The 25164-nt window shown below is 44.0% G+C and overlaps 1 protein-coding gene across 2 annotated transcripts in view; it reads right to left on the minus strand.

Moving 5' to 3' along the window:
- Window positions 1-25164, minus strand: part of THSD4 (thrombospondin type 1 domain containing 4) — a 669073-nt gene that overhangs the window by 52930 nt on the left and 590979 nt on the right. For both annotated transcript variants that reach the window (XM_039469071.2, XM_010340286.3), the window contains one exon: window positions 1904-2079. In XM_039469071.2, the coding sequence (XP_039325005.2) occupies window positions 1904-2079 (176 nt within the window). The remainder of the gene's footprint in view (window positions 1-1903; window positions 2080-25164) is intronic.

The following is a 25164-nucleotide window of genomic DNA, read 5'->3' on the forward strand; positions in this document are numbered from 1 at the left end:
GAGGTCCCTTCAAAGTTCTCGGCCTGGCTGCTGAGGCTGGCTCCAGGTTTCTCCGCCTCTCATTCACGGAAAGCCCCAGAAACACAGAGATGGGGTCAGGGAAACAGGTAGAAGGGACCCAAGTCTTGCTGGGTCATATTCTCTTAGGAATGACGACAAAAATAGGTCAGCAAGCAGGAATCTATGCAGGGCTGTGGAAGTCAGCAGCTGAACATCATCCAGGCTGAAAACGTATCGCATAAGCATGGCCCAACAGACTACATCCTTCCCTATCGGATCTGGAGCACAGAGTCCTTGCTGCCCATGGCTTTTCTGATGGGAAGCAGGGTGGTAGGCTAAACCGAGCAGCAGAATGAGAACCCGCGGCGTAAATATGAGCTCTGCAAGGAGACATGGTCTCTGTTGACCAGCTGTGTAACCCAGAGCAAGTCCCTTCACGCCGGGTACTGATTTCTTCCTTGAAGAAGGAAGAGGTTAGAATCGTGTCGCTCTCAAAGGTCCTTTCCAGTTAGAAGCATCTCTGAGTCACTCCCGCATGGTGGGTCCTGTGTCTGTTCTTCCTATTTATGCCATGATCTCTTGCCCACTCCCTACTGATGAAATGGGTGCCCATTTTATAAATCACCCAAAGGCAGGCAGACCTGAGAACTCCTGGGATTCTCCTACCCAGGGACCAGTATCAAACCATCGGTGCTGCAGAAACATGGTGGTGGGCACTGAACCCCCGAGGGACACAGCTGTGTGGCCTCAGGTTCCTGCTGTGTACCCCTCATTCCCTCACTCCATTTTCGCACCATCTTCCTCTTGGTCTGCGGCTGGAAATCCTCCCTCCCTCTCTGGTGCCTCTTCTGCTTGAACATTCTGCCAGTGCAACCGTTGTCCCGTTTATGAAATTGCTGTTGGCTTCCATTCCTAGACCACCCACAGCAGGCCTTTAACAACCTGAGTTTTTACCTCTGATACCATGTGAAATGTGTTCAGAGTCAACCGACCAACTGGACGGTCTGAAAACAAAATCCAAAATTGGACTATAACAAGGCTTCCTTTGTAACTTTGAATCTACTGGGCCCAAGAGGAAAGGCCACAGAACTGCGTGCAGGTAGAGAAGTAATGACAATGCAATTAATAATATTTCTAAAACTCAGACACAGCAAATATGCTAATCAGCTCAGCTTTGGGGACAAAAAGAATGAGTATAGTCATGGCTGATCTCATTCTTTTGATCCAAATGTTATTTCATGCTTTTATTTCTTCTCACCCTTTATGTCCTGGTCTTTTTAAGAAGACTGGATTCTAGTGGTTTCCTTTGAACCATTTAAAACTCTTGAGCAATTTAATATTTTAGTTTCACATAAAATAAATTAAGGTTTTGTCTTCTACGAAGCAGGGAGCTTCTAGTAAACCTCTCTCCTGTGATCCGAGCTCCACTGTCTCATCTGGAGGGCTCTGGAGCTCTCCTTTCTTCATTTGCTCTCAGAGTTTGAACAGGGCTGGGAGCTGGGAGTAATCCTGCCTTCCTTTTGGCTCTTGCTTTCCTTTGCCTTTAAACAAACACGCCAAATTAGCCTTATGAGGAAAGTGCCTGGAGGAGATCCAATGCTCATGAAATAAGGGGCATGTTTTGCCTCCGATTTGGTTCAACAAGTAAAATTGGTTTTACTGGGTCAATAAACTCTGAAGGTCATACGCATCTGGTGGAGGTGGAGGTTTCTATGAGCTAGACCCATTCAGAGGTAAAGGCGAAGATAAACGCCAAGCATTCAAGGGGTGCCCCCAACAGGTTTTACTCAAAGGGTTTTTATTGAGTACAGGCAACGATTTGTGGCTTATCTGTTCAGAGTGTGTTCCTTAGAAGTGACAAGATTCAAAATCCAAAGGACAGTCCAGAAACATCCAAACTCACATAGACATCCAAGATCTCGTTGGTGGGACCTTCCGCCAAAAAGGACTCTCCGGCCGTGCTCGAAATCTCATTTGGACGCTTGTAGGTGAACATGGTGCCTCCGCCCTCGTATTTGCCTGGACGGTCAATTGCCCAGTTCCCATTGATGATGGAGCGTCCGGAACGACTTCGCAAGGCTGTTGAGAAAAATGAGACAGTTCTTCAGGCAAGCCCAGGGTGTGCACAAGATAGAGAGCTGACTCCCCCAGTCTCTGGCTTCTTCATTCACCCTGGTTTTTGTTAGTATCCACTGTGTGCCAGGCAGTGATCCAGGCCCCGGCGCACCATTAGGCATCTAGCTTACATCCTCTTGGGCTGAATCACTTCTTCAACCCACTCTAATCCCTTCTACCACTGGCACTTAGTATAGAAATGTAGGCGAAAAGGATGTGGAAAATGGGAGGGAAAAGAGAAAGGGGAGGAAGAGAAAAAGGGGGGAAGGGAAACGAATTTATATTATATATCATTATCTAGGTGAGTGGTTGCACACTGGCAGCCCACGAGCTGATTTTGGCCCATGGATGGGTTTAGTTTGGCTTCTGTAGTGTTATTAAAAAAAAAAAAAAATAACTGAGCCCAAATATAAGAATTGAAATATTTCACATAAAAATTTTCGAGTTCTAGCTTCTCTTATAAACCAGCAAGACATGTTAACAATGGCTTCACACTCCCTCATTGCAGCAGCTGGAGCCCAGGGTGGCTGCCCCTCTCAGATGGGCCCTATATGCTCCGATTTGCCCCAGTCCCTACCCCTCCTGGTGCCCCCAACCACTGAGGCTAAGTCTCAGTTTATTACCCCTTTATTTATGAATATGGGTGATTTATATTATTTTTCATACTTGCATTGTTCTTTTTCTGATTCAATTTTTTCCTTTTTTTTTTTTTTTTTTTTTTTTGAGACAGGGTCTTGCTCTATTGCCCAGGCTGGAGTGCAGTGGTGTAATTCTGGCTCAGTGCAGCCTCAACCTGCTGGGCTTAAGGAATCCTCCTGTCTCAGCCTCCTGAGTAGCTGGGAATACAGGCATGCTTGGCTAAGTTTTGTGTGTATGTATACACACACACACACACACACACACACACACACAAACACACACACACACACACACAAACTTTTTTTTAGAGATGGGGTTTTGCCACGTTGCCCCGGCTGGTCTCAAACTCCAGAGCTCAAGCGATCTGCCTACCTCAGCCTCCCAAAGTGCTGGGATTACAGGTGTTAGTCACTGCACCTGGCCTGGAATTTTTCTTATAATTCTCTCTACTTACATGTCTACTACAAGCGGCAAAGCTAAAGACAGGCCAAGAGGGTCACATGATTTTCTCCCGTACCTGGTCAGCTTCATTCATTTCGATGACCTTCCTGACTTCCTGGGCATCTGAAGCTGCGGGCTGTGTTACATACCTCCCCCCACCCCCACACACACACTGTCACATTTAATCATCACAACATTGCAGAGCAGATGTTAGGATCCCCGTCTTTCAGAGTGGCTCAGAGATTCGAGGGAACTTGTTGAGGTTTATGAGGCCCATGGGTGTCAGACCTATGATTTCGAGAGGGGTAAGAAAGAAGAAGCGGGCAAGGAAAAAGGTGTTGGAGTTAACAGGAGAAGAAAGGGTGGCATCTGAAAGTAGAATTTCTTCAGCTACTCTCGGTACCTGGGAACCCACAAGCCAATGGATGACTGGGTTTAGAGAAGGTCCTTTTTTCTTTTTCTTTTTTCTTTTGAGACAGTGTTTTGCCCTTGTAGCCCAGGCTGGAGTGCAATGGCATGATCTTGGCTCACTGCAACCTCTGCCTCCCGGGTTCAAGTGATTCTCCTGCCTCAGCCTCCCGGGTAGCTGAGATTGCAGGCACCTGCTGCTATGCCCTGCTAATTTTTGTATTTTAGTGGAGATGGGGTTTTGCCATGTTAACAGACTGGTCTTGAAGTTCTGACCTCAGGTGATCTGCCCGCCTCAGCCTCCCAAAATGCGGGGATGATAGGCGTGAGCCACTGCGCCCGGATGAACACCCTGTTTTAAGTGCTAAGTACATAGTTGACCTGTGATGGCCACTGGCTATGTGCACCTTCAGTTTACCGAATTCCTAAATTTAACTTTTTACAATTTGTTATGGAAAAATGTATACATATGCAAAAGTAGTGTGAAGTAGTGTGAACAATATAATAAACCCCTATGTACCCACTGTTCAGCTTCAACAAGGTTCAGCTCATGGCTTCTCTTGTGTCACAGTGCAAATATGTATCCTTCGACTTTTCAGTAGGTATCACTCAAATATAAGACTTTTTCTTAGGCCTCCCCCCCACTCCCCATTTTTTTCTTTTAAGCAGCACTCCTACAGTGGGCCTTCCCAGAGGTCTGGCCTGCAGAATCAGAAACTGCACAGGGGGGCAGGAGAGGCCCAAACTCCAGCTGGGCTCCCCCTGCAGACTTCACCCAGGCTGGCTGGTGCCATGGCTGCAGGGAGGGCAAAGATGCAGACCTTTCGCTACTGAGTTACAAGATCAATTCTGCTTATTGAGTGGCAGGAAGGGTCAAGGGTGGAAACTGAGGAAGAACAGATTTGGGGCTATTCTTTGTGAAGAACCACACTTCTCAAGAATGATCCAATGCCTAACATTTCCTCACTTCCCGCTCATTCCTCAACCATCTCCAGTCGGCTCCTGCCCCCAGCATTCCACTGAGTAAATTTAAAATTAGTGTCACCAAGATCTCTGTGATGCTAAATCCAACGGGTGTTTCCCAGACCTCCTCTTTTCAATGTCCCGGCAGCACTTGGCACCATTCCATCCTATCTGAGGCACTCCCCCCCCCCCCACCGCATCTGGGACACCACACGCCCCTCGCTCTCCTGCTCTCGGGCTGTTCATTTGTTTTCTTGTCTGCCTCATCTCTCCCTACTTGGCCATTCAATATCAGGATTTCTTAAAAATTAAGAGTAGACCTGCTTTGGACACTTCAGGAGCCATGTCCTAGGACCATGACTTCAACTAGCGTATGCCAATGACTTACACATTCATGTTGACAGGCCAAACTTTGCCTCTGGCCTTAGAATTTCATACGTAATTGCCTCCTTGCCAGCTTCAGTCAGATGTCTTGTCTAAGGGTGAACCCAACCCCAGCCTCAGTGTTTCTTACCTCAGTAAATGGTACCACCATCCCTTGAATCAAAAACCCAGGAATACCTCCTCCTCTTCTTATTCCCCCAAATCTAACCCATCATCACATCTTATTTAACCTCCTCCGCCTCTCTTCACGTCCACTGCCATCATCCAGGGCCAGGCTACTATGAGATCTTATCTGGACTCATAAAGTATCTTCTAATTCATCTTTCTGTTTCTCTTCTGTTCAGCTAGAACAATGTTTTCAGAATGTTGCTTAGATCACCAATGATGGCTCAAAATCCTTCAATAGCTTTCTATTTATTGCTCTAGGCAAAAAACAAAAAACAAAAAAACAAAAACAAACAAAAAAACCCCCAATCCCATCAATCATAGAGGCCTCCTCCCCAGATGCTGCAGCCCAGCCTCATCTTGTGTCACTGTTCTTCTCTCTGTGCTTTGCCCCCGGCCTTCTTTTAGCCCATCTACAATGTCATGCTCCCTCCACAGTGCTTCCCTTTTTCCAGAAATGCTCCTCCCTCAACTCCAAGTCCTATTCATTCATATTTTTTTTTTTTTAGACAAGGTTTCACTCCTGTCACCCAGGCTGGAGTGCAGTGGCACAATCATGGCTTACCGCTCACTGTAACCTCCTCCTCCCAGGCTCAAGCGATCCTTCTGCCTCAGCTTCCCACAGGTGCTCACCACCGCATTGGGTTAATTTTTGTATGTTTTGCAGAGATGGGGGTTTCACTGTGTTGCCCAGGCTGGGTCTTGAATTCCTAAGCTCAAGCAATCCTCCTGCCTTGGCCTCCCAAAGTGCTGGGATTGCAGGTGTGAGCCACCACACCTGGCCTTTTTCATTCTTCAGACGTCAATTTCTCCAGGGCAGTCTTCTCCCACCCCCAGTCCAGGCCTCTCTCTTCCCTGCTATGCTCTAAGAGATGCAAGAGGCTTTCCTTCAAGGCGTTTAATTTGGCTTGTCCATACACTCACGGAGAGGGTTACTTGACCAATGCTTGTCTCCTTGTACACTGCAAGCTCCAATTTCATCACCATTACAGTTTCAGAGTCTAGTGTCATGCTCGCCACATAGTAGGAACTGAATGTTTACGTGGTAGACAAGGGCAAAGAGCCCAAAAGAAAAGCAAAGAATAATCAATGAGCAATTCACAGAAAACCAAGTACAAGCACCCCCTAAGCAAATGAACAGATGCTCTGCCTTATGCATAATTCAAGAAATGAAAATCAAAGCCACAGTGAAATCATCCTGACCCTCCAAATTAGCAAACATAAAAAAAATTAATATTGCCAGTATTGCCAGGTGGGTAAGCAAGTGTCCATGGAGTTGCTAGTGGGAATATAAACAGACTCAAATCATATTGGAGGGCAATTAGATTACATTGCTAAAACTTTAAATGCCCATACACTTTGATCCAAGAACTCTACTTCTAGGAAACTACTTGAGAGAGAGACGTCTTTAAGTTTACAAAAATATTTGTAACAAGAATATTATCTGCCGATTTTTTTAATTAGAGAGAAAAAAAAACTTACCTAAATGTCTATCCATAGAACATTGTTTAAGTAGATTGTAACACTGGCCGTTCCTACAATGCAGTACCAAGTGACCCAAAAAAGAATGAGCTAGGTCTGTGTTTGTGGGTATGGAAAGGATTCCATGATACATTTTTGAAGGAAACAAAAATTCAGAAGAGTGTATTTGGTATAATCCTGTTTGTGGACACTTTTAAATAAAGGCATAGATATAAAATATATACATAAAATGTTTAGAGAAAGATAGTCATAAAACTATTAACATTTGGGGACAGGAACTGGGGTTTATGTTGGGGTGGGAGACGAGAAGGGAGAAATTGATTTTCCATTTGATATCTTTTTACTGACATTTATGATTTGTTTTGCCACATACATATTACCTTTTTTAAAAACATTTTGAATCAATATAAAGGACATGGTGCAAGCAGAAATACTTGTGAAAGGTATTTTCTGTTTTTTATAGCTTCTTCATACAGTCCCATTCACAGCATCAAAAATGCAGAATTGAGGTAGGTTCTGGCTACAGTTTTATTGCTCTTAATGAGAATATCATAGAAGAGGTTATTATATGGAAACCACAAAGTCCATTAAAGAATCATGTGAAAGGCTGCCCAGGAGAAAGCCACAAGGATCTCCCTATGAGATTAAAAATTGGGACCTTGAAACTTTTTACCATCTATTACTATTACTCAACCATTCTCTCTAAAGGTTTGGGTTAATCTTGAATCATACAATAGCAAAGAAGTTTTAAAATGCCACAACAGATTCTTAGCCAATGTGGTTCTGATTCCATAGGTCCATGCATTGGCTTCTGAAACGGCTCAAAAACTAGCTCCCATCTGGCCCTGCATATCAAAAACAGCTGCAGCTACAATTTATATGCCTGCAAGCAGTTCCAGGGCTAGGCATGGTGTCCAGAACTCCCTCACAAAAAGGTGCAGGTGGCTCCTGGCTCTTGCTAGAGGCTCTGTTCGCTGAAGGTCAAGCCTGCTCAAGCAGGGCAACCTCATAGCTATGCCAATATGAAGATACCTTCATTCTCATTTGACATTTGGGTTTTATTTCCTTTTTTTTTTTTTTTTTGAGACAGGGTCTCACTCTGTCACTCAGGCTGGAGTGCAGCACAATCATAGGTCATTGTAACCTCGAACTGCTGGGCTCAAGGAATCCTCCTGCCTTGGCCTCCCAAAGTGCTGGGATTACAGGCATAAGCCAACTGTGCCTAGCCCCTTATGCCAGTTTTAGTTGTTGGTGCTGGGCAAATATTTTTGGCCTACATGGTGGGTACCAACAATGCCATTACCCAAGATTCATGTGACAAGAGCTTATATATGCAAGCCCTGATTATCATTTACTTTAATCCCATAATCTTTGATTTATTTATTTTTGAGACTGGGTCCCACTCTGTCACTCTGGCTGGAGTGCAGTGGTGCAATCTCAGCTCACTGCACCTTCATCTCCTGGGTTCAAGTGATTCTCCTGCCTCAGCCCCTCAAGTAGCTGAGTTTACAGGTGTGTGCCACCATACCCAGCTAATTTTTAATGTTTATTTTTAGAGAGACAGGGTTTCACCATGTTGACCAGGCTGGTCTCAAACCCCTGACCTCAAATGATCCATCTGCCTCAGCCTCCCAAAGTGCTGGGATTACAGGTGTGAACCACCACGCCTGGCCATAATCCCATAATCTTAATGCCCATGGTTGATGATGACCCAACCACTTGTCCCTACCAACCAAATAAAGAAGTCAGGTTTCCTTACAGCAGACACACAACTATGATCTAGATATTTGCTGCTGCTTTTGAGAAATGAAAGTGAAGTTCCTCCTAGTTTCTGGCTGGGAGAAAGGTTAGTTAAAAAAATTAAAAGGAGGGCCAGGCGCAGTAGCTCACGCCTGTAATCCCAGCACTTTGGGAGGCTGAGGCGGGTGGATCACGAGGTCAAGAGATTGAGACCATCCTGGTCAACATGGTGAAACCCCGTCTCTACTAAAAATACAAAAAATTAGCTGGGCATGGTGGCGTGTGCCTGTAGTTCCAGCTACTCAGGAGACTGAGGCAGAATTGCCTGAACCCAGGAGGCGGAGGTTGCGGTGAGCTGAGATCGCGCCATTGCACTCCAACCTTGGTAACAAGAGCGAAACTCCGTCTAAAAAAAAAAAAAAAATTAAAAGGAAAAAAATTTCTCCTAGCAATAAATCCCAAACTTCGTAATTTTTCAGCAGTTCTTGAAAGCTATTCGGGAAGTAGCCGAAAAAACTCAAGTGGTCAGACATTACTGGCTACCAGTACAATGCCAGTGGGAGGTCAGAAGCTGGGCTTCTTTGCCATTTCTGGCCTAAAATATGAGCTTCCACAGAATCCCACGCATGGGCAGGAACCCAAGTGGGTCTCAGAATGTGTTAGCTAATGAGGATACCCTGAAAATGAAATACAACTCTTCACGTACTGCCTTGGAGGGTTCTGTGAATACTTTCTTTTTACTAACCTCCGACTGAAATTCAGCATTTAGTTTTATTACGAATGTAAGTAACAACCATAATAATATGCAGGACTGTGACTCTAACACCGACAGAAATCACACAGATATTCATGGGACATTATATATGTTACTGATATTTTGAAATATTATTTAAGAATGCATAACTTTTGAAATTATGATAATTATTAGATACTCTGGGAAGTCTCCTATTTTAATGTTAAAGCAGCACGTGATTGGGCACAGTGGCTCACGCCTGTAATCCCAACACTTTGGGAGGCCTAGGTGGGTGGATCCTTTAAGCCCAGGAATTCAGGACCAGCTGGGCAACATAGGGAGACCTTGTCTCTACCTAAAGTAGAAAAATTAGCCAGGTGCGGTGGCACACAGCTGTGGTCCCAGCTACTTAGGAGGCTGAGGCAAGAGGATCCCTTGAGCCCAGGGGATTGAAGCTGCAGTGAGCTGTAATTGCACCACTGCACTCTAGCCTGGGCAACAGAATGGGGCTCTGTCTTATAGAAAAAAAGAAAAAAAGAAAAGCACGTTATTATATGGTAAATTTGTTTTTTAAAGGATATTCTGATGGCCAAATGCAGTGGCTCATGCCTGTAATCCTAGCACTTTGGGAGGCCAAAGCAGGCAGATCGTTTGAGACCAGCCTGGGCAACATAGAAAAACCATTGCTACAAAAATTATCAAAATAACCAAGTGTGGTGGTATCTGCCTGCAGTCTCAGCTACTCGGAAGGCTGAGGTGGGGGACTGCTCAAGCCCAGGGGGTGAAGGCTGCAGTGAGCTGAGATCTTGCCACTCTACTCCAGCCTGGGAGACAGAGTGAACCCATGTCTCAAAATAGATATTTTGATAATTGCATTTCAAGAGAATTGGTTTCCTTTGTACTCTTCTGTATTTATGTTATGAGTTTAAAACACTGTTCTAAGAAGGCACCCATAGACAGCCAAGGAGGCCTGCTTCCACCTGGATATTCCTGTTTAAGAATTCGAATCTCCAAAATGTCTGTCTTTCCTTTGGACCAAAATGGTAAACACAGGCGGTAATGCATTAAAATTCTGTTAAAAGAAAAGCAAACATTTCTTCTTAGGTAGACCAAGTGTAGTTTGATGTAATGTCCAAATTATGGTTTCTGTTAAACAAATACATGTACACATCGCACAGTAATTTTTTTTTTTTTTCAGTGAGATTCACTTTGGCATTTTGAGTTTGGATAGACTCAGATCTGTGTGAGTTTCTAAAACATGATGTAACACATTTGGACTGAAAATCAGAGAGGATCACAGAAAGAAGGCTGGCTTTCTCTTTGGCACTGTAATCACTGATTTGTAAGGGGTTTGAGTGAAGGGGAAGCCTTTTTTGTTCTTATTTCATCGCTAAATTATAACAAAGTATGGCTAATTCCCATTCTTTAAAACATTAGAAGATTTAATTTATTCTGACTCCAAATTTCCTTTGAATACTTACTAACTTTAAAGAAAGTTTGGGTGGTTTAACTTTTTATGAGTTGTTTTTTTTTTTTTTTTTTTTTTTTTTGAGACTGAGTTTCGCCCTTGTTACCCAGGCTGGAGTGCAATGGCGCGATCTCGGCTCACCGCAACCTCCGCCTCCTGGGTTCAGGCAATTCTCCTGCCTCAGCCTCCTGAGTAGCTGGGATTACAGGCACGCGCCACCATGCCCAGCTAATTTTTTGCACTTTTAGTAGAGACGGGGTTTCACCATGTTGACCAGGAAGGTCTCGATCTCTCGACCTCGTGATTCACCCGCCTCGGCCTCCCAAAGTGCTGGGATTACAGGCTTGAGCCACCGCGCCCGGCCCTTTTTATGAGTACTTAAGCCTCAAATAATGTCGTATGAAATTGATCCCACCTATGGTGTAAATACAAGAAGAAAATAAACTGGTCAAAAAAGTATTGGGGGTTGTAAAGGTACAGCCAGTGACTTTGGGAGTTCAGTCCATGGAGCAGTCAGACACATGCCAATACAACATGACCAGAGAGGCTGGTAAATTTCCACAAGATGCAGAGGCTCTCAGAGAGGAGGTGGCATTTGAGCAGGGATTTGCAAGGAGAGGAGTGGGTCGCCAGGCCGGGGATGAGGGAAGGGCACTGGAGGCCTTGCAGAATGACATGGACAAAGGCAGGAAGAGGCATGACCTTTGAAGGATGGAGAAGGGAAGCTGAGGGGTGCTGGGAGCGTGTGTAGATGGGAGCCCCTGGAGATGAAGTCAGATGGGAAGACGTCCGGACAACTGCGAGGGCTGATTGTGGGCACCGGGAAGCCTAAAAGACTTTGGATCAGGATGTGACATCTGAGATCCAGTGTTAGGAGCCTACATTGGCAGCGGAATGGGAAGATGGGTAGCATGTGATGCCCAGAGTTGATTCACACCACACACAGTTCTCACGTACTTATCATGCTTTACCCAGCCAGTCGACAGCCCTGCAACTGTGGTCACCTCAGGCCATGCTCCCCTCCTTAGGCTGAGCTGTCCACTTGCCCAGAACAGGGAAGGACTATGTCTGCCCTTTAGAAGGAATTCCAGGAGGCTACTTTTGCCAATGGATCTCATTATAGCCCAATTTATCTAGAAGAGAAACGTGATATCTTGCTCATTCCAAAGTAGTTGCTTCATAATCCCCTCCCCTAAAAACAAGAAATTGTTTTTCCATGACTCAGACTGTAGTTTTCACGTTTTTTTTTTTTTTTTTTTCTTAGACATGGTCTTGTTCTGTCCCCCAGGTTGGCATGCAGTGGCATGATCATGGCTCACTGCAGCCTCAACTTCCCAGGCTCGAGCAATTCTCCCATCTCAGCCTTCCGAGTAGCTGGGACTACAGGTGTGTACCACCATGCCCAGTTAATCTTTTATTTTTTCTAGAAACAGGGTCTCTCTTTGTTACCTTGGCTGGTCTCAAACTCCTGGGCTCAAGTGATTCTCCCACCTTGGACTTCCAAAATGCTGGGTTTACAGGCATAGGTCACTGTGCCCAGCCTGCTGTAATTTTTTCACAGGGCAGAAGGCTTGTCTCATTTAGTACCTGACAAACAGACACTCGATAGATGTTGCCCAGTAATGCTGGCAGCCCCCTCTCATCTGGGAGGTCTTGTTCAAGGGCTAGTCACTTAATGGCCCCATCAGGGCTCCTCTGTCCCCTGTGCTGCTAGCTCCTGCTTCTAACTCTCATCCCTCATCTTAGTGTCTATGCTCTGTTTGTTGATGGTTAATCAATTGCTTTTGTGATTTTTGTTTGTTTGTTTGTTTGTTTTGGCTATCCTAAATGCTGTATTTAAGTTTCTAAAGAATTTTTTTTTTTTTTTTTTTTTTTTTAACCTCAGAGGTAGAAAGGTGAATTAATCAGGCTCTTCAGCCTGCGGCACTTCCTGTAGGCTGTTTACTCTGTTCCTTTTTCTATGCAGAAGCTCTTTAATTAGGTCCCACTTGTCTATTTTAAAAACATTATTTTTAGATGAAATAAACAGAGACCAACCAGAATGCAAGATCAAATTTGTAAGATAAATCACAAGACTTCAAGAAAATTTAGTCTTGTGGTAGAGGAACCTTGGGCTAACTCCTTACTTCCAGGTATTACCTTTCTTAGGGCTTCATGGGAAAGCTAAGGGCACTGGGGGAGTGGGTTTCTCTCTATCCATCCTGAGAATCTGAAAACAGCACTTCCATCTATCTTCTGCTATCCTTCCTTATAATTTGATTTTACTTAAAAACTTTCTTTAAAAATGAAAAATGTTGGCTGTGAACAGTGGCTCACGTCTGTAATCCCAGCATTTTGGGAGGTTGAGGTGGGTGGATCACGAGGTTAGGAGTTCAAGACCAGCCTGGTCAACATGGTGAAACTCTGTCTCTACTAAAAATATAAAAATTAGCCAGGCATGGTGGTGGGCACCTGTAATCCCAGCTACTGGGGAGGCTGAGGCAAAGAATTCCTTGAACTCGAGAGGTGGAGGTTGCAGTAAGCTGAGATTGCACCACTGTACTCCAGACTGGGCAACAGAGTGAGACTCCATCCAAAAAAAAAAAAAAAAAAAAAAAAAAATGAAAGAAAAAGAAGAAAAGAAAAAAAAAGTAAAATGTCAAATATACTAAAAGTAAGCAAAGCAGTATAATAAATTCTCAGGTACCCATCACAAAACTTCATGAATTATCAGCATTGAGCCATTCTTGCTTCATCTATAACCTACACCTCTGTATTTTTTCACTTTCAACACTTCTCTCAGGGGCAATAGTTTTCTTCTTTCCCCAGGAAGTACTCTCTCAATTAAGACCCCAAGAATAAAATGTTTTTTTTTTTTTTTTTTACTTGTCTGGTTTAATTCCATTTCCAAACCAGGTTAAATGGTACAAGGTGGAGCTCAGAATGGAATTAACCTCCCTTGCAGAATGTTGCTGCAACTTGTGGTATTGAGCACCAGGGGATAGTAGGGTCCAGGAGACAGGAAGATTGTGTAAGCCAGACTATGTCTCTTTTTCAGAATCCCAAGGGGCAACAGCTGCTGAAACAATCAGCAACATCGGTGTGGGCAGAGGGCCATGTAGGCACAGTGTTCTCCATACAACAGCCGCGGAGGCCCTGCAGAGGATGCTAGGAGCTCATTAGGAAAACAGCAGGAAGAACCAAGGCAGCTCCTGAGTGCAGTTCCCAAGGGCAAGAGGGTGTCCACATGGCTCTGGAACAGGAGGAATTTAATGCTTGGCAAGGACACTGTGGTAGCTATTCTGCTCAATGGGAGGGACCAGAGTATACAGGGTTCTAAGATTACAGTGATGGCATCTTGGATTAAGATGATTCCAGTCACTGTTTTCTGCCATTGCCCAAGCCTTTTAAACTAAACTTCCCAGGTTACCTTGGCTTGAGAAGCCTGGGCAGCTTCATTATTGATCGTAATATTAACAATTATCATAGCATTATGTTGATTCAGCAGTTAATTCAACTTTTACAGATGTAAACTTGATGTTTTAAAATTTATTAGTTTAACCTCCTTGAAAAATTCCACTTCCCCAACCTTTCACCCCTGGTAACCACCGATTTGTTCTCTATACCTATGGGTTTGCCTTTTCCAGAATGTCATAATAAATGGAAGCATAGAGTATGTGGTATTTTGAGTCTGGCTTCCTACACTTGGCATAATGCATTTGAGATTAATCCATGTTGTGTGTATCAGTGGTTTATTCTTGTTATTGCTGGACTAGTATTCCATTCATGGATGTATCCCAGGTCACCCATTCCCTAGTTGAGGAATAGTTGAGTTGTACTAGCGTAAAGGGCTGTGAATAGAGGCTTATAAATTTTATTGATATTTTCAAAGGACAAGTTTTTTTTTTCTTAATCTTCTCTATTGTTTTCCTGTCTTAAATTTCACTGATTTCTGCTCTTATCTTTATTATTTCCTCCCTTCTGCAAAGCAAAATCCAAATAAATATGATTTGGGATTAACTTGCTCTTCTTTTCCTAGTTTCTCAAAGTTGAACATCACATTATTGATTTGAGCTCTTTCCTCTTTTCCAGTACAAGCATTTAATGCCGTAAATTTCCACTAAGCACTGCTTTAGATGCATCCCACACATTTTGACATGTTGTATTTTCACTTTCATTCAGTCGAAAATATTTTCTAAGTTCATGTGAGAATTCCTTTCCCATTCAGTGATTGTTTAGAAGTGTGTTGTTTCATTTCCATGTTTTGTTTTTTTTGAAATATTTGGGAAATTTCTAGATTTTTTGCTGTCACTGATTTCCAGTTAAATTCCACTGTGATGGGGAAAAGCCTTGTTTATATTATAGCTATATTAAAAATTTTTAAATTCTGTTTTGTGGCACAGAATATAGTTTATTTTAGTGATTGTTGCATATACACTTGAAAAGAATGTGTTCTGCTGCTGTTGGTTGGAGTGTTGTATAAACATCAATTACGTCAAGTATTCTACTTGTTCTATCAGTTATTTTAAGAGGAAGACTAAAGTCTCCAAGCATTACTGGGGATTTGTGTATTTCTCCTTTCAATGCTATCATCAGTTTTTGCTTCGTGTGTTTTAGTGTTTCCCTATTTAAATGCATATACATTTGTGGCTGTTATGTTTTCTTGGTTAATTTTCCCTTTATTATCATGTAATTTCTCTCTTCATTTTTGGTAATTTTTCTTTTTTTTGAAGTCTACTTTGTGTAATGTTAATGTAGCCACTCCTGTTTTTCTTTGATTAGTATTTCCCTGATATAACTTTCTAAACATTTGTTTCCTTTAAATCTATTTCTGTATGTCATTACATTTAAAGTAGATTTCTTATAGGCAGCATATCATTGGGTCTTTCTTTTTCAATCTAATCTATCTACATTTACAATGAGTAGTGATTAGATTTCACTTGATTATTTTATTACTCTCCTTTTTGTCACCTTTTTAACTTCTCTGCTCTTTTTCTTTTTTGTATTTGCGTAATTTTTAGTGATGCAAAGAGGCATGTTGGTCGTGTCTCTTTGTACTATTTTGTAGTTGTCGTCTGGAGATTAAAATATATAAACCTAATGTGTCATAGTCTTCTTTGCGTTAATAGTTACTATTCGAAACAAAATGTAGAAGTTTTTAAAGCAACCATGGGAAAAGCTCTGCATGTGTGTAGGCTAGGAATGCAGGGGAGTTTTCTATTACCTTCCATTTTTCTGTGAACCTAAAACTGATGGAAAAAATAAAGTCTATTAAAAAAAAAATCTGAAACCAAAAGCAAAACGAATGCAAACTAAAGGTCCTTTTACCCTCCCTTACTTACGTTTGCCATGTGTATTTCACCTACAGATATTGAAATTCCCCCAATGCGACATATTTTTTGCTTTTAATAATCATGCATATTTTATAGAACTTAAGAGGATATGACTTAGGGTTTTTCTTTTAACCTCACAAGAATCTTAATAACTACGTAAGCAGATATCATGAATTCTATTTTAGAGACAAGGAAACGAAGATACTTGTCTGCTATCACACAGCTGGCTAAGAGTTGAACGAACCAGGATTCAAACATATATGTCCTCACTCCCTATTTCTTTCCCCTGTGCCAGGCTCCATTTTGTTCCTCATTTGTAAGTTACGGCTTTGACACAGAACTAGAGGGTCTGTGTGGCATAGAACATACCATAAAATTGTAAAAATATATTGGCAATGAGAATACCTAAGTTCAAGACCGACTCTGCTAACTGCAGGTCATAAGGGCTCAATCCAGCTTAACACTTGTAAATGCAGAGCTTGGGAACGTTCACAAATAATAATAAAGTATTCTTCCCCTTGAAGATACAATAGGAGCCAGATGAGGTGCGTCTTAACATCCCCTATGTGGCACCAAGATAATAAGCCAAAAGCGACCTGGGTCTAGTTTCTAAGGCACAGGATCAACCACATTCTGGCTGATGCTGTTCATGTTCACAACTAATAAACAGATTAGGTCTATGAGCATTTATCTTGGCTCTCTTCCATTTGGGATTTGCTACTTCTACTCATCAAAATAATCAAGATTCCAACTACAGACGGCTGAGTACGAAAATCATTTCTGTGGAAATCCTATTTCCCTTCCCTTAAATTGGTGGTTTTCAAAACTGTGTTCCTTAGAGTCCAAGAGGTTTTCATGAAGTTTCCAGATTTCTACAAAGTGTCGTCAGAGGTCATCCTGGAACACAGGGTAGAATGGAATGGAGGCGGCATCTCCCTGTTGCTTTGTTTTTAAATATTTTACGTTATTTGAACAAATAGTTCCTCAAATTAAATACATTTGAAAATTTCCACTTTAGAGTATTGACTCAGCCCCCTAGGGAGGGAAAGAGTTTGAAGTTTATCTATCTTAGTCTACCTCTCCATGGAAGGCTTGAATTCATCATCACCAAGTAACATCCCGCCTGGATCTGAGCAGCTTCAGAGGCAAGGGATTCCCCATGTCCCTAGCAGCTCATCCCGTCTTGACCTGTCCTGATGCTTTGACTCCTCCCGAGCATCACTGCTTCTCAATCTTGGCTGCCCATGGCAAGCACCTGAAAAGTGTTTTTTTTTTTAACTGATGCTTGGGCCTCACTGCCAGAGATTCTGATTGAATGGGTTTGGGTACAGCCTGGGTAATGGGAGATTTGGAATTTTCCTGGTGATTCTGATTTGTAGCAAAGTTTGGGAACCGTTGCCTTAGATAAGTTAAGATCTCCACCTGGCACGTGTCTACCTAGTGCTCTTACTCTTCCCCTGGAAAGCAGGGATAACAAGTCAAATCCATCTTCCACATTAAGAACCTTAAGAAAGTCTGAAGATTCACTTTCTTCCCAGCATTTCCAATTAAAGTCCAGTGTTTCCTAGACACCTCCTCCTGCCACATGTGATTTGGCTCATCTACGAATCTACAGACCAGCGAGGAACCCCCCGGGAATGTAATAGCTAGGATGGGTCTGATCACGGCACAGAAGAGCGGAACCAGAACAGTGACGCCCCTTCTTCTCCACAGTCCACCTCGATTGCTGCATCTTAGCTTTCCACGGAGCCCCCCACCTACATGATAAAAAACACTTTGATTTTTTCACACAGGTGCTGCTGCTAAACTCTTTTTTCCCTCATCTTGCATTTGGTCACTAATTACTGGCTGAGGTCTACCAATCACCAGAAAACTGAATCAGCAGAGCCCCTAGGCAATTCACCCTTACATCCTGTAGCGTTTTACAATTCCCAGAGTAAATTCACACACCTTATTTTAATTACTCCTCCCCCAAGCTGTGCTTATTCCAATCTCGTCTTTCCAGGTGAGAAAGCTAGTTTTAGAGCAAAGAACAGGCCTGCCCCCAAACCACATGGTTAGTGAGTAGCAGAGCAGGGGATGTAATCCATTTTGCGATCTGTACACCACGCTACCCTACCTCCCACGTCACTGCACAGTCCACGGTAGGCCAGGGGTGGGACCTCACAGCAGGGAAACCTCGGCTTAGCGCTGCTGTTTCATGTGGCAGGGTGCCAGGGCCACCCACACTCTGTGCACAGTTGTGTGCCGCACTATAACCGCAGGACGGGGGTCTTTGCCACAGTGCTGAGAAAACAGGCCAGCTTTCAGGGTAACACTATTTGCCCCTCACTTTAAGTGCTGACAGAAATTAGGTGGTGACTTAAAAACTTCCTCGGAGAAAGACTGCCATATGCGTGGCTCAGTCAAAAACAATAAAACAAAACCAAAAACCGAAAAACACCCCAGGTCAGAATGGCAATCCGTTTGGCTAAGATTCCTAACCTAGCTCAAGATGAATTCCTTGCTGCATATACATGTGATGCCTTATTCTCCTTTTGGTTCCTGACATGTCTTTGCCCTAGGACCGAAGAAAAATCTAACAGCCGACACTTAACCGACATGCCCTTTCGGTTAGTTTCTATATAGTTTGGTTTTCTGGCTGCAGTTTGGTATATTCTCAGGGCTCTCTCATTCAAACTCTCATTACCGACCCTACTACAGCTCTTCTTTTTCACTTATTCCATTGATTAAAGACAAGGCCGATAGCCCTTGGCCAGGCACTGGGCGTGGTAGGTCCCAGGTGCAGGCAATAAGGAGGTAAGTCATCTGCAGAGGATTGAAAAACAGTCATGAAACTGTCTAGAAGTGGCGCTTTTTATTATCATCGTGTCAAACACTCTCCCCTGCTGGATTAGAGCACTGCCACTGTCCCTTGTCCCCAGCCTTGGCAGGTCACTGATCCCTTTCAATCACAGACCGCAGTCTCAGTCTGCTAAGGCCTGGGGTCTGTTTCTGTCCTGTGTCTAGTGAGTTGGAGAGGACAGGAGTCACATCTACTTAGGCTCAGCAGGACTTCCCCAAACCTTCCCGGACAGTGCGGATGGAAGGGAACTCAGTTAACTCTGTTAAAAGAACAAAGTCCTAAAAGATGGTGCAGCTTCTAAGGCAGAACCAAAAGCCAGAACAAACTGGATTCTAAGAGGCTCCAAGAATATATTCCTGCACAATACAGTGGTTATTCTCAAGCCCTGGAAAGCATCAGGCTGGAAAAAGAGGGCATGAAATTGTTTTTGTTTGAAAGGCATTTGTTTAGGAAAAGGATGCTTTCTCCAAGCAAAATGTTAGCCTGCTTGGTTAGAAGTTAATTATAATATTCATTACTTAAAGCCAGCCTGGAATTTTGGCTTGAATTCTTAGGAGCCTGTGATTCAGAAAGGAAATGACCTATTCAACCCCAGGCCAGCAAACGAAATGTTAACCTGATAACTGCTTGTTCAAAAGGGCCGGAGAGATAAGAAATAAATCCCGAGGGGGTAAAAAACAAAACTGTGGTTTAAATCCAGGAACATTATCGTGGACATATCAGAATGTTTGTTACGGAGATTGGAGCTAAATCAGAAAATGACTTAAAAGAATAAAGTGGTCAGTCACCTTGGTTCCCAAATTAATAATGTCCTTGTTCTTTTGATATCTCTGAAACTCACATGTTGGTTTAATTAAAATATTTGGATCCTAATGTGCAGTGCAAGCAGGGAAATCATACATTTGGTATGTGGCTTTAATGGACTATAGCTTATGCTAATCTGTCTTCAAAAGCAAACTTTATCCTTGGTCATCTCTGTCAGCCCTGTCTTCTGGGCTGGGCACTACTGGCCAACTTGTGTGGGCCTCTGGACATCACGGCTGTTCAGCTGCCCCATCCTTGAAGCCTATTTGACCCTTAACTCTGGGTTTCTCCCAAGGCTGGAGTCTCAGCTTGTGGTTTTTGTGTCACGTGAGACTGACCTGGTTGCTGGGCCTTCCGGGTTCTGCTCTGTTCCACCCTCCAGACCCATCCTCCCACTCCAGCTCAGAGACCGGAACTCCCCACTGTCAACAGGCCGCGCCTTTGACCTTAACCCCTCCTGCCGCCTTCCAGATTATCCTCCATCAAGCATCCCTTCTCCCTCCTATCTCTTATCTCCCACTCTGCCAACTCCTCTCCATCCTCCAGGAAACATATTCCAATTATCTTAGCCTTAAAAAGGAAAAGATGAGCTACATCTTGCCTCAGTCCTGGCACCTCTTAATCCTCCTCCTCCTCTTCACTGTCAAACTTTGTCGATAACATTCACTCTGGCTGCCTCGCACCTGCAAAAGTCATGTGAGACGCTGTAGCTGCTAGATCCAGCTGTCTCTGTTCTCAGATGTCATGTTGTTTGCAAGTTAACCCTTTTTACTAGAACACAGACTGCTTCTCCCCAAATCTCTCATCCTGGCCTCCAGGGCATTGCGTCCTCCAGCTTCTGCTCACCCCAGACCCAGCTCCGGGTTCTCCTCTCTGAAGGGAGCCGGTGCTACACTCTTTAGAAGGTGGCTATGCTCAACACTGCCTACCATCAGTTACCTTCTCTGGTCAATTTCTATTTTTCTCTCCATTCTACCCCTTGGGAAATCCCAAATATCCACAACTTATATCTTTTGTCCTGAGCTCCAGCATCAGGTTTCCCCAGCCTGCTAGAGATTTCCCCTCTACATTTCACAAACGCCTCCAGTTCAACATGTCCCAAACCAAACACACCATTTTCTCTCCCGTCCCTGCCTCCTCCTGTTCACCGGCTCAGGTGTCCTCCTGGTCATCAGGCTGCAGATCTGTGGATTCCCCTGGCTCTTCTCTTACCCGTAGCATCGAATTAACTACAAAAACCTATTTTCCAAGCAAGCTGCAGCCTCATTCCACCATATGCAGTCAAAACTTCCACACTCCAGGTCTGTGCCCACACTGTCTTCTGTCTGGAAGGCCAGCCCCAGGTGAGGAGAGTACTGAATAGACAAAGGTCCATTTCAAGACCTGCCACTTACTAGCTTGGACCTCTGTTTCCTCATAGGCAAAAAAAAAAATAATAAAAAATAAAATAAAAAAATAGGGGGGCTAGATAATCTCTGAGGCTTTGCGATTCCCTGGATGCAATTCCTCACCATGTCGGCATGCCCCAAAACCTCCGTATCCTTCAAGATTCATGATACTTGCCTTCTCCTCTCAAAGTATTCTCTGCCTCTCTGCCTGCTCTGGATTCCTGTCACACTTTCTATATTTCTTTCAGGGAGTTTAATCACTGATGACTCATCTCCTGCATTAGATGAACTGCCACAGACTCTTGGAGGGAAGAGTTCACGTCTTGTGCTTTCTCTTCTTCTTTAGATTCTCCTGCATGTAGTAGGTGACCATGATGTAGTCATTGAATGAATGAAAGACTGCAAAATCTTCCCTATTGAGGAAAAAGCTGCAGGAGCTTCTCATGTCCTCCTGGCTGCTGTCCTGACACAGGGCTGGAATAGCTTGTCTATTCCAAGAACCAGAATAAGGGGTGGTCCAGCCTGGCAGCTGTTGAGGGTTTTGGTATACAGAGGCTCTAAAATACCTCCAGGACAGCAACATCTCACCAGATGTCCAAGGAGATGATGGAACTCCTGTGCATGTTGCCATGCACGGGACAAGAATATCCTGGATAAGCTTCTCAGGGCTGGAGGAGACACCTCCCTCCCCAAAAAAGCAACACTTCATTAACAATAGAAGTCAGTCCAATGCTGTTGGAGCAATGTGGGTCTGGTTATCTGTGGGGTTTTAGTTTTGCTGTGCAAACTGGGTACTACCCGTCTTGGTCTTCCTTTCTGTACATAGGGCTCAGCCTGTCCTCAAAATGAAAGTTCAGCAAGTATTTTAAGACTCAGCTTGAGGTACACCTGCTGTGGGCTGGCCCTGGGTGTCTACTCCCTTGGCCCAGCTCCTTCCCTGCAAGACCCTTTCATCCTGCCAGCTCCTTGATTGCCCTTCTGTGGCTTAGGATTATCTTCATCCTTTGTCTTCTGCATTTTCCCTCCTGAATTCTACCCATTCCTCAGGTCTGGGTCCATAATCTAACTCCTTCTACACCTCCTCCACACTTGATCACTCCATAGAGCACTGGTTTCTCTCTGATTTGAAGGCCCAAAGTGGACTTTTTATTCCTTCCCTAGGTCAAACGCTTTATAGCAGAGTCCACGAAGATGGTATCACTATGTACTTCTTGTTCAGAGTGGCTAAGGCTTGCCGCGTCTGCATGTTGCAGTCTGGATTCAAAGTTGGGTTTAGGCTGCAACACGCTTGCTGTTTTCACTACATCATGCTTCTCCCTGGTCTGTTACACAAATCACTGTAGCTAGAGGTTGTATCCAGCTGGCCCATGTATATCCAGGACCAAATGCCTGGTTCATGGCGGTTGCTGGATACATGCATAGTAACTGAATACTCAGCTTTGAGTTATATAATACAGGATCATATTAGTATGTTCTCACCCTGCTAATAAAGACATGCCTGAGATTGGGTAATTTATAAGGGAAAAGAGGTTTAATTCACTCACAGTTCCACATGGCTGGGGAGGCATCACCATCATGGTGGAAGGTGAATGAGGAGCAAAGTCACGTCTTACATGGTGGCAGGCAAGAGAGCATGTGCAGGAGAACTGCCCTTAAAAAAACCATCAGATTTCAGCTGGGCGCGGTGGCTCAAGCCTATAATCCCAGCACTTTGGGAGGCCGAGGCGGGTGGATCACGAGGTCAAGAGATCGAGACCATCCTGGTCAACATAGTTAAATTCCGTCTCTACTAAAAATACAAAAAATTAGCTGGGCATGGTGGCGCGTGCCTGTAGTCCCAGCTACTCAGGAGGCTGAGGCTGGAGAATTGCCTGAACCCAGGAGGCGGAGGTTGCGGTGAGCTGAGATCGCGCCATTGCACTCCAGCCTGGGTAACAAGAGCGAAACTCTGTCTCAAAACAACAACAACAACAACAAAAAAACCCATCAGATCTCATGAAATGTATTCACTGTCACAAAAGCATGGGAAGTCCTGTCCCCATGATCCAATTACCTCCCACCTGGTCCCTCCCATGACATGTGGGAATTATGGGAGATTTGGGTGGGGACAGAGCCAAATCATATCAAGGATGAATGTAATGTGCTATCTCGTCACTTAGCAATTAGGGTGCTAACTCTAAGAAAATTGGTTTCTTGGGAAGAAATCATTTTAAGTTCTGTTAAAAACTCTGTAAAGCTTTTCAATATTGGCTAAAATTTGCCAGGAGCCTAGCCCCTCACCAGGGACAGGGGCAGAATACAGTGCTAACAAGGAAGAAGTTGAGGAGGCTCCCTAGGAATTAGCTCCTTCTCCATCTACCCCAAGGCTGTGATGGAACCTTAGGCCTGCAGCTGAGCCCCACTGCCGGACTCAGTGCCTGTCTATCAGAGCACCAAGCGCCTGAGGCCCTGTCCCCAGTGCTGTGTAAGACTCAGTCCCTTCTTTTTGCCATATCTCAGGTTATAACTACTCACAGGTTCCTCCCTTGCTGACTCAGGCCACTAACCAGGAAAGACTGAGTGAAACAATAAGATGCCGATGGGCAGCTGAGCAAATGACATAAGCTAATGAAAACGTATTCAATCTGTCTTGTAATCTAACACAAATTAAAATAATAAACCTGTATTACTTTCACCTGCCATTTAACAACAATGGAAACATTAAATGATAGAGATTTATGGTCTACATGGTGAGATAATCACATAAGAACAGGAGGCTGGCCAGGAGTGGTGGCTCATGCCTGTAATCCTAGCACTTTGGGAAGCCCAGGCAGCTGGATCACCTGCGGTCAGGGGTTCGAGACCAGCCTGGCCAACATGGCAAAACCTCGTCTCTAATAAAAATACAAAAATTAGCTGGGCATGGTGGTGCATGCCTGTAATTCCAGCTACTCAGGAGGCTAGGGCAGGAGTATTGCTTGAACCTAGGAGGCAGAGGTTGCAGTGAGCCAAGATCACACCACTGCACTACAGTCTGGGCAACAGAGTGAGACTCCATCTAAAAAAACAAAAACAGAAAAAGATGGGGAGGGGGCAGGGGCCAGAAACCTTTCAAAACGAGGTGTCAGATTTGCTCATTCACTCAAACTTTTTTGAGCATGCACTGTGCCATGTGCTGGGTGCATAAAATACAGGACAGAGAGACATGGACTCCGCCTCCTTTGAGGGAAACAGGTTGCTGAAAGGGAGAATGGTGGGGAAGGGAGTGCAGTGGTCAGGGAAGGCCTCTCTGAGGAGGTGCCTGAGTGTGGGGCAGGAGTCATCCTTGTGAACAGGGAGGTGTATTGCAGAAAGAAAGAACAGTCTGTGCAAAGGCCTCGTGGTCAGAAGAACTTGGTTTGAAGAAATGACAGAAAGCCCGGTTGATGACTTTTGTTCTCATGAAGAGACATAACCATGTTGGCTCTTCTGGAGGTGGGTGGGTTATAGGGTGTCAATAGCATTCTCAGGTAACATTCTGCATAGGAAGGGCAGAAGTTGGCTCATATACGAATCAAGGAATTTAACGAGGCTGAGCCCCCAAATTCAGGGTCTTAAATCTATTACAATTTATTAACAGTGCTTCCCTGGGCCTCCCCTTCCTTATTCATAAAATGTTAGGACTGAACGAAAACACACCTCTAAGGACTCTTTAAGTGAAAAATTCTTTTAAAAGATTCAATTTAATTAAAATAATGAGTTCAAAATGATGAAATGAATCAATTAACTAAGAGTTTAAATATGACCAAGAGCTCCAGAGGCTTGATGGCATCTTCCTCCTGCCTTTCCCTGATCCCGTTACAATATTCCAGGCTGCAGGGTCCAGCGGTGTTTGGGGGCCCCTGGATGAGGCCTGCACTCAAGAAAGAATTCTGAGCATCAGGAAGAGCAAGCAGATGGGAGCACCTGACCCATAAGGAGGAAGTCATGGATGGATTTGCAGACAGTCAAATTTCTGAGGACTGTCAGTTCAGAATACCTCAGATGGAAAGGAGGCCTGGCAGGGTGCATCTGGTCCAAAGACGCTTTTCAGATTTGATTTATAGGCTGTGCGGCAGTGTTACCTCTGGCAGTTTTATTTTCCATATGTTTTTCATCAGCACAACTTTAATTTTTTTTTAAAATCACAGAAGCAATGCATGATCATTAAAAAAAAAAATTTAAGCCTCCTAAAATTAAGAAGTGGAAGTTCTCAGTTCTCCTTCTGCTTAGCCCCAGTCTCACTTCACGAGGATGACCATTTTTAATGATTAGTGAGA

The sequence above is a fragment of the Saimiri boliviensis genome, chromosome 2 (assembly GCF_048565385.1).
Source record: "Saimiri boliviensis isolate mSaiBol1 chromosome 2, mSaiBol1.pri, whole genome shotgun sequence".
Taxonomy (NCBI): Eukaryota; Metazoa; Chordata; class Mammalia; order Primates; family Cebidae; genus Saimiri; species Saimiri boliviensis.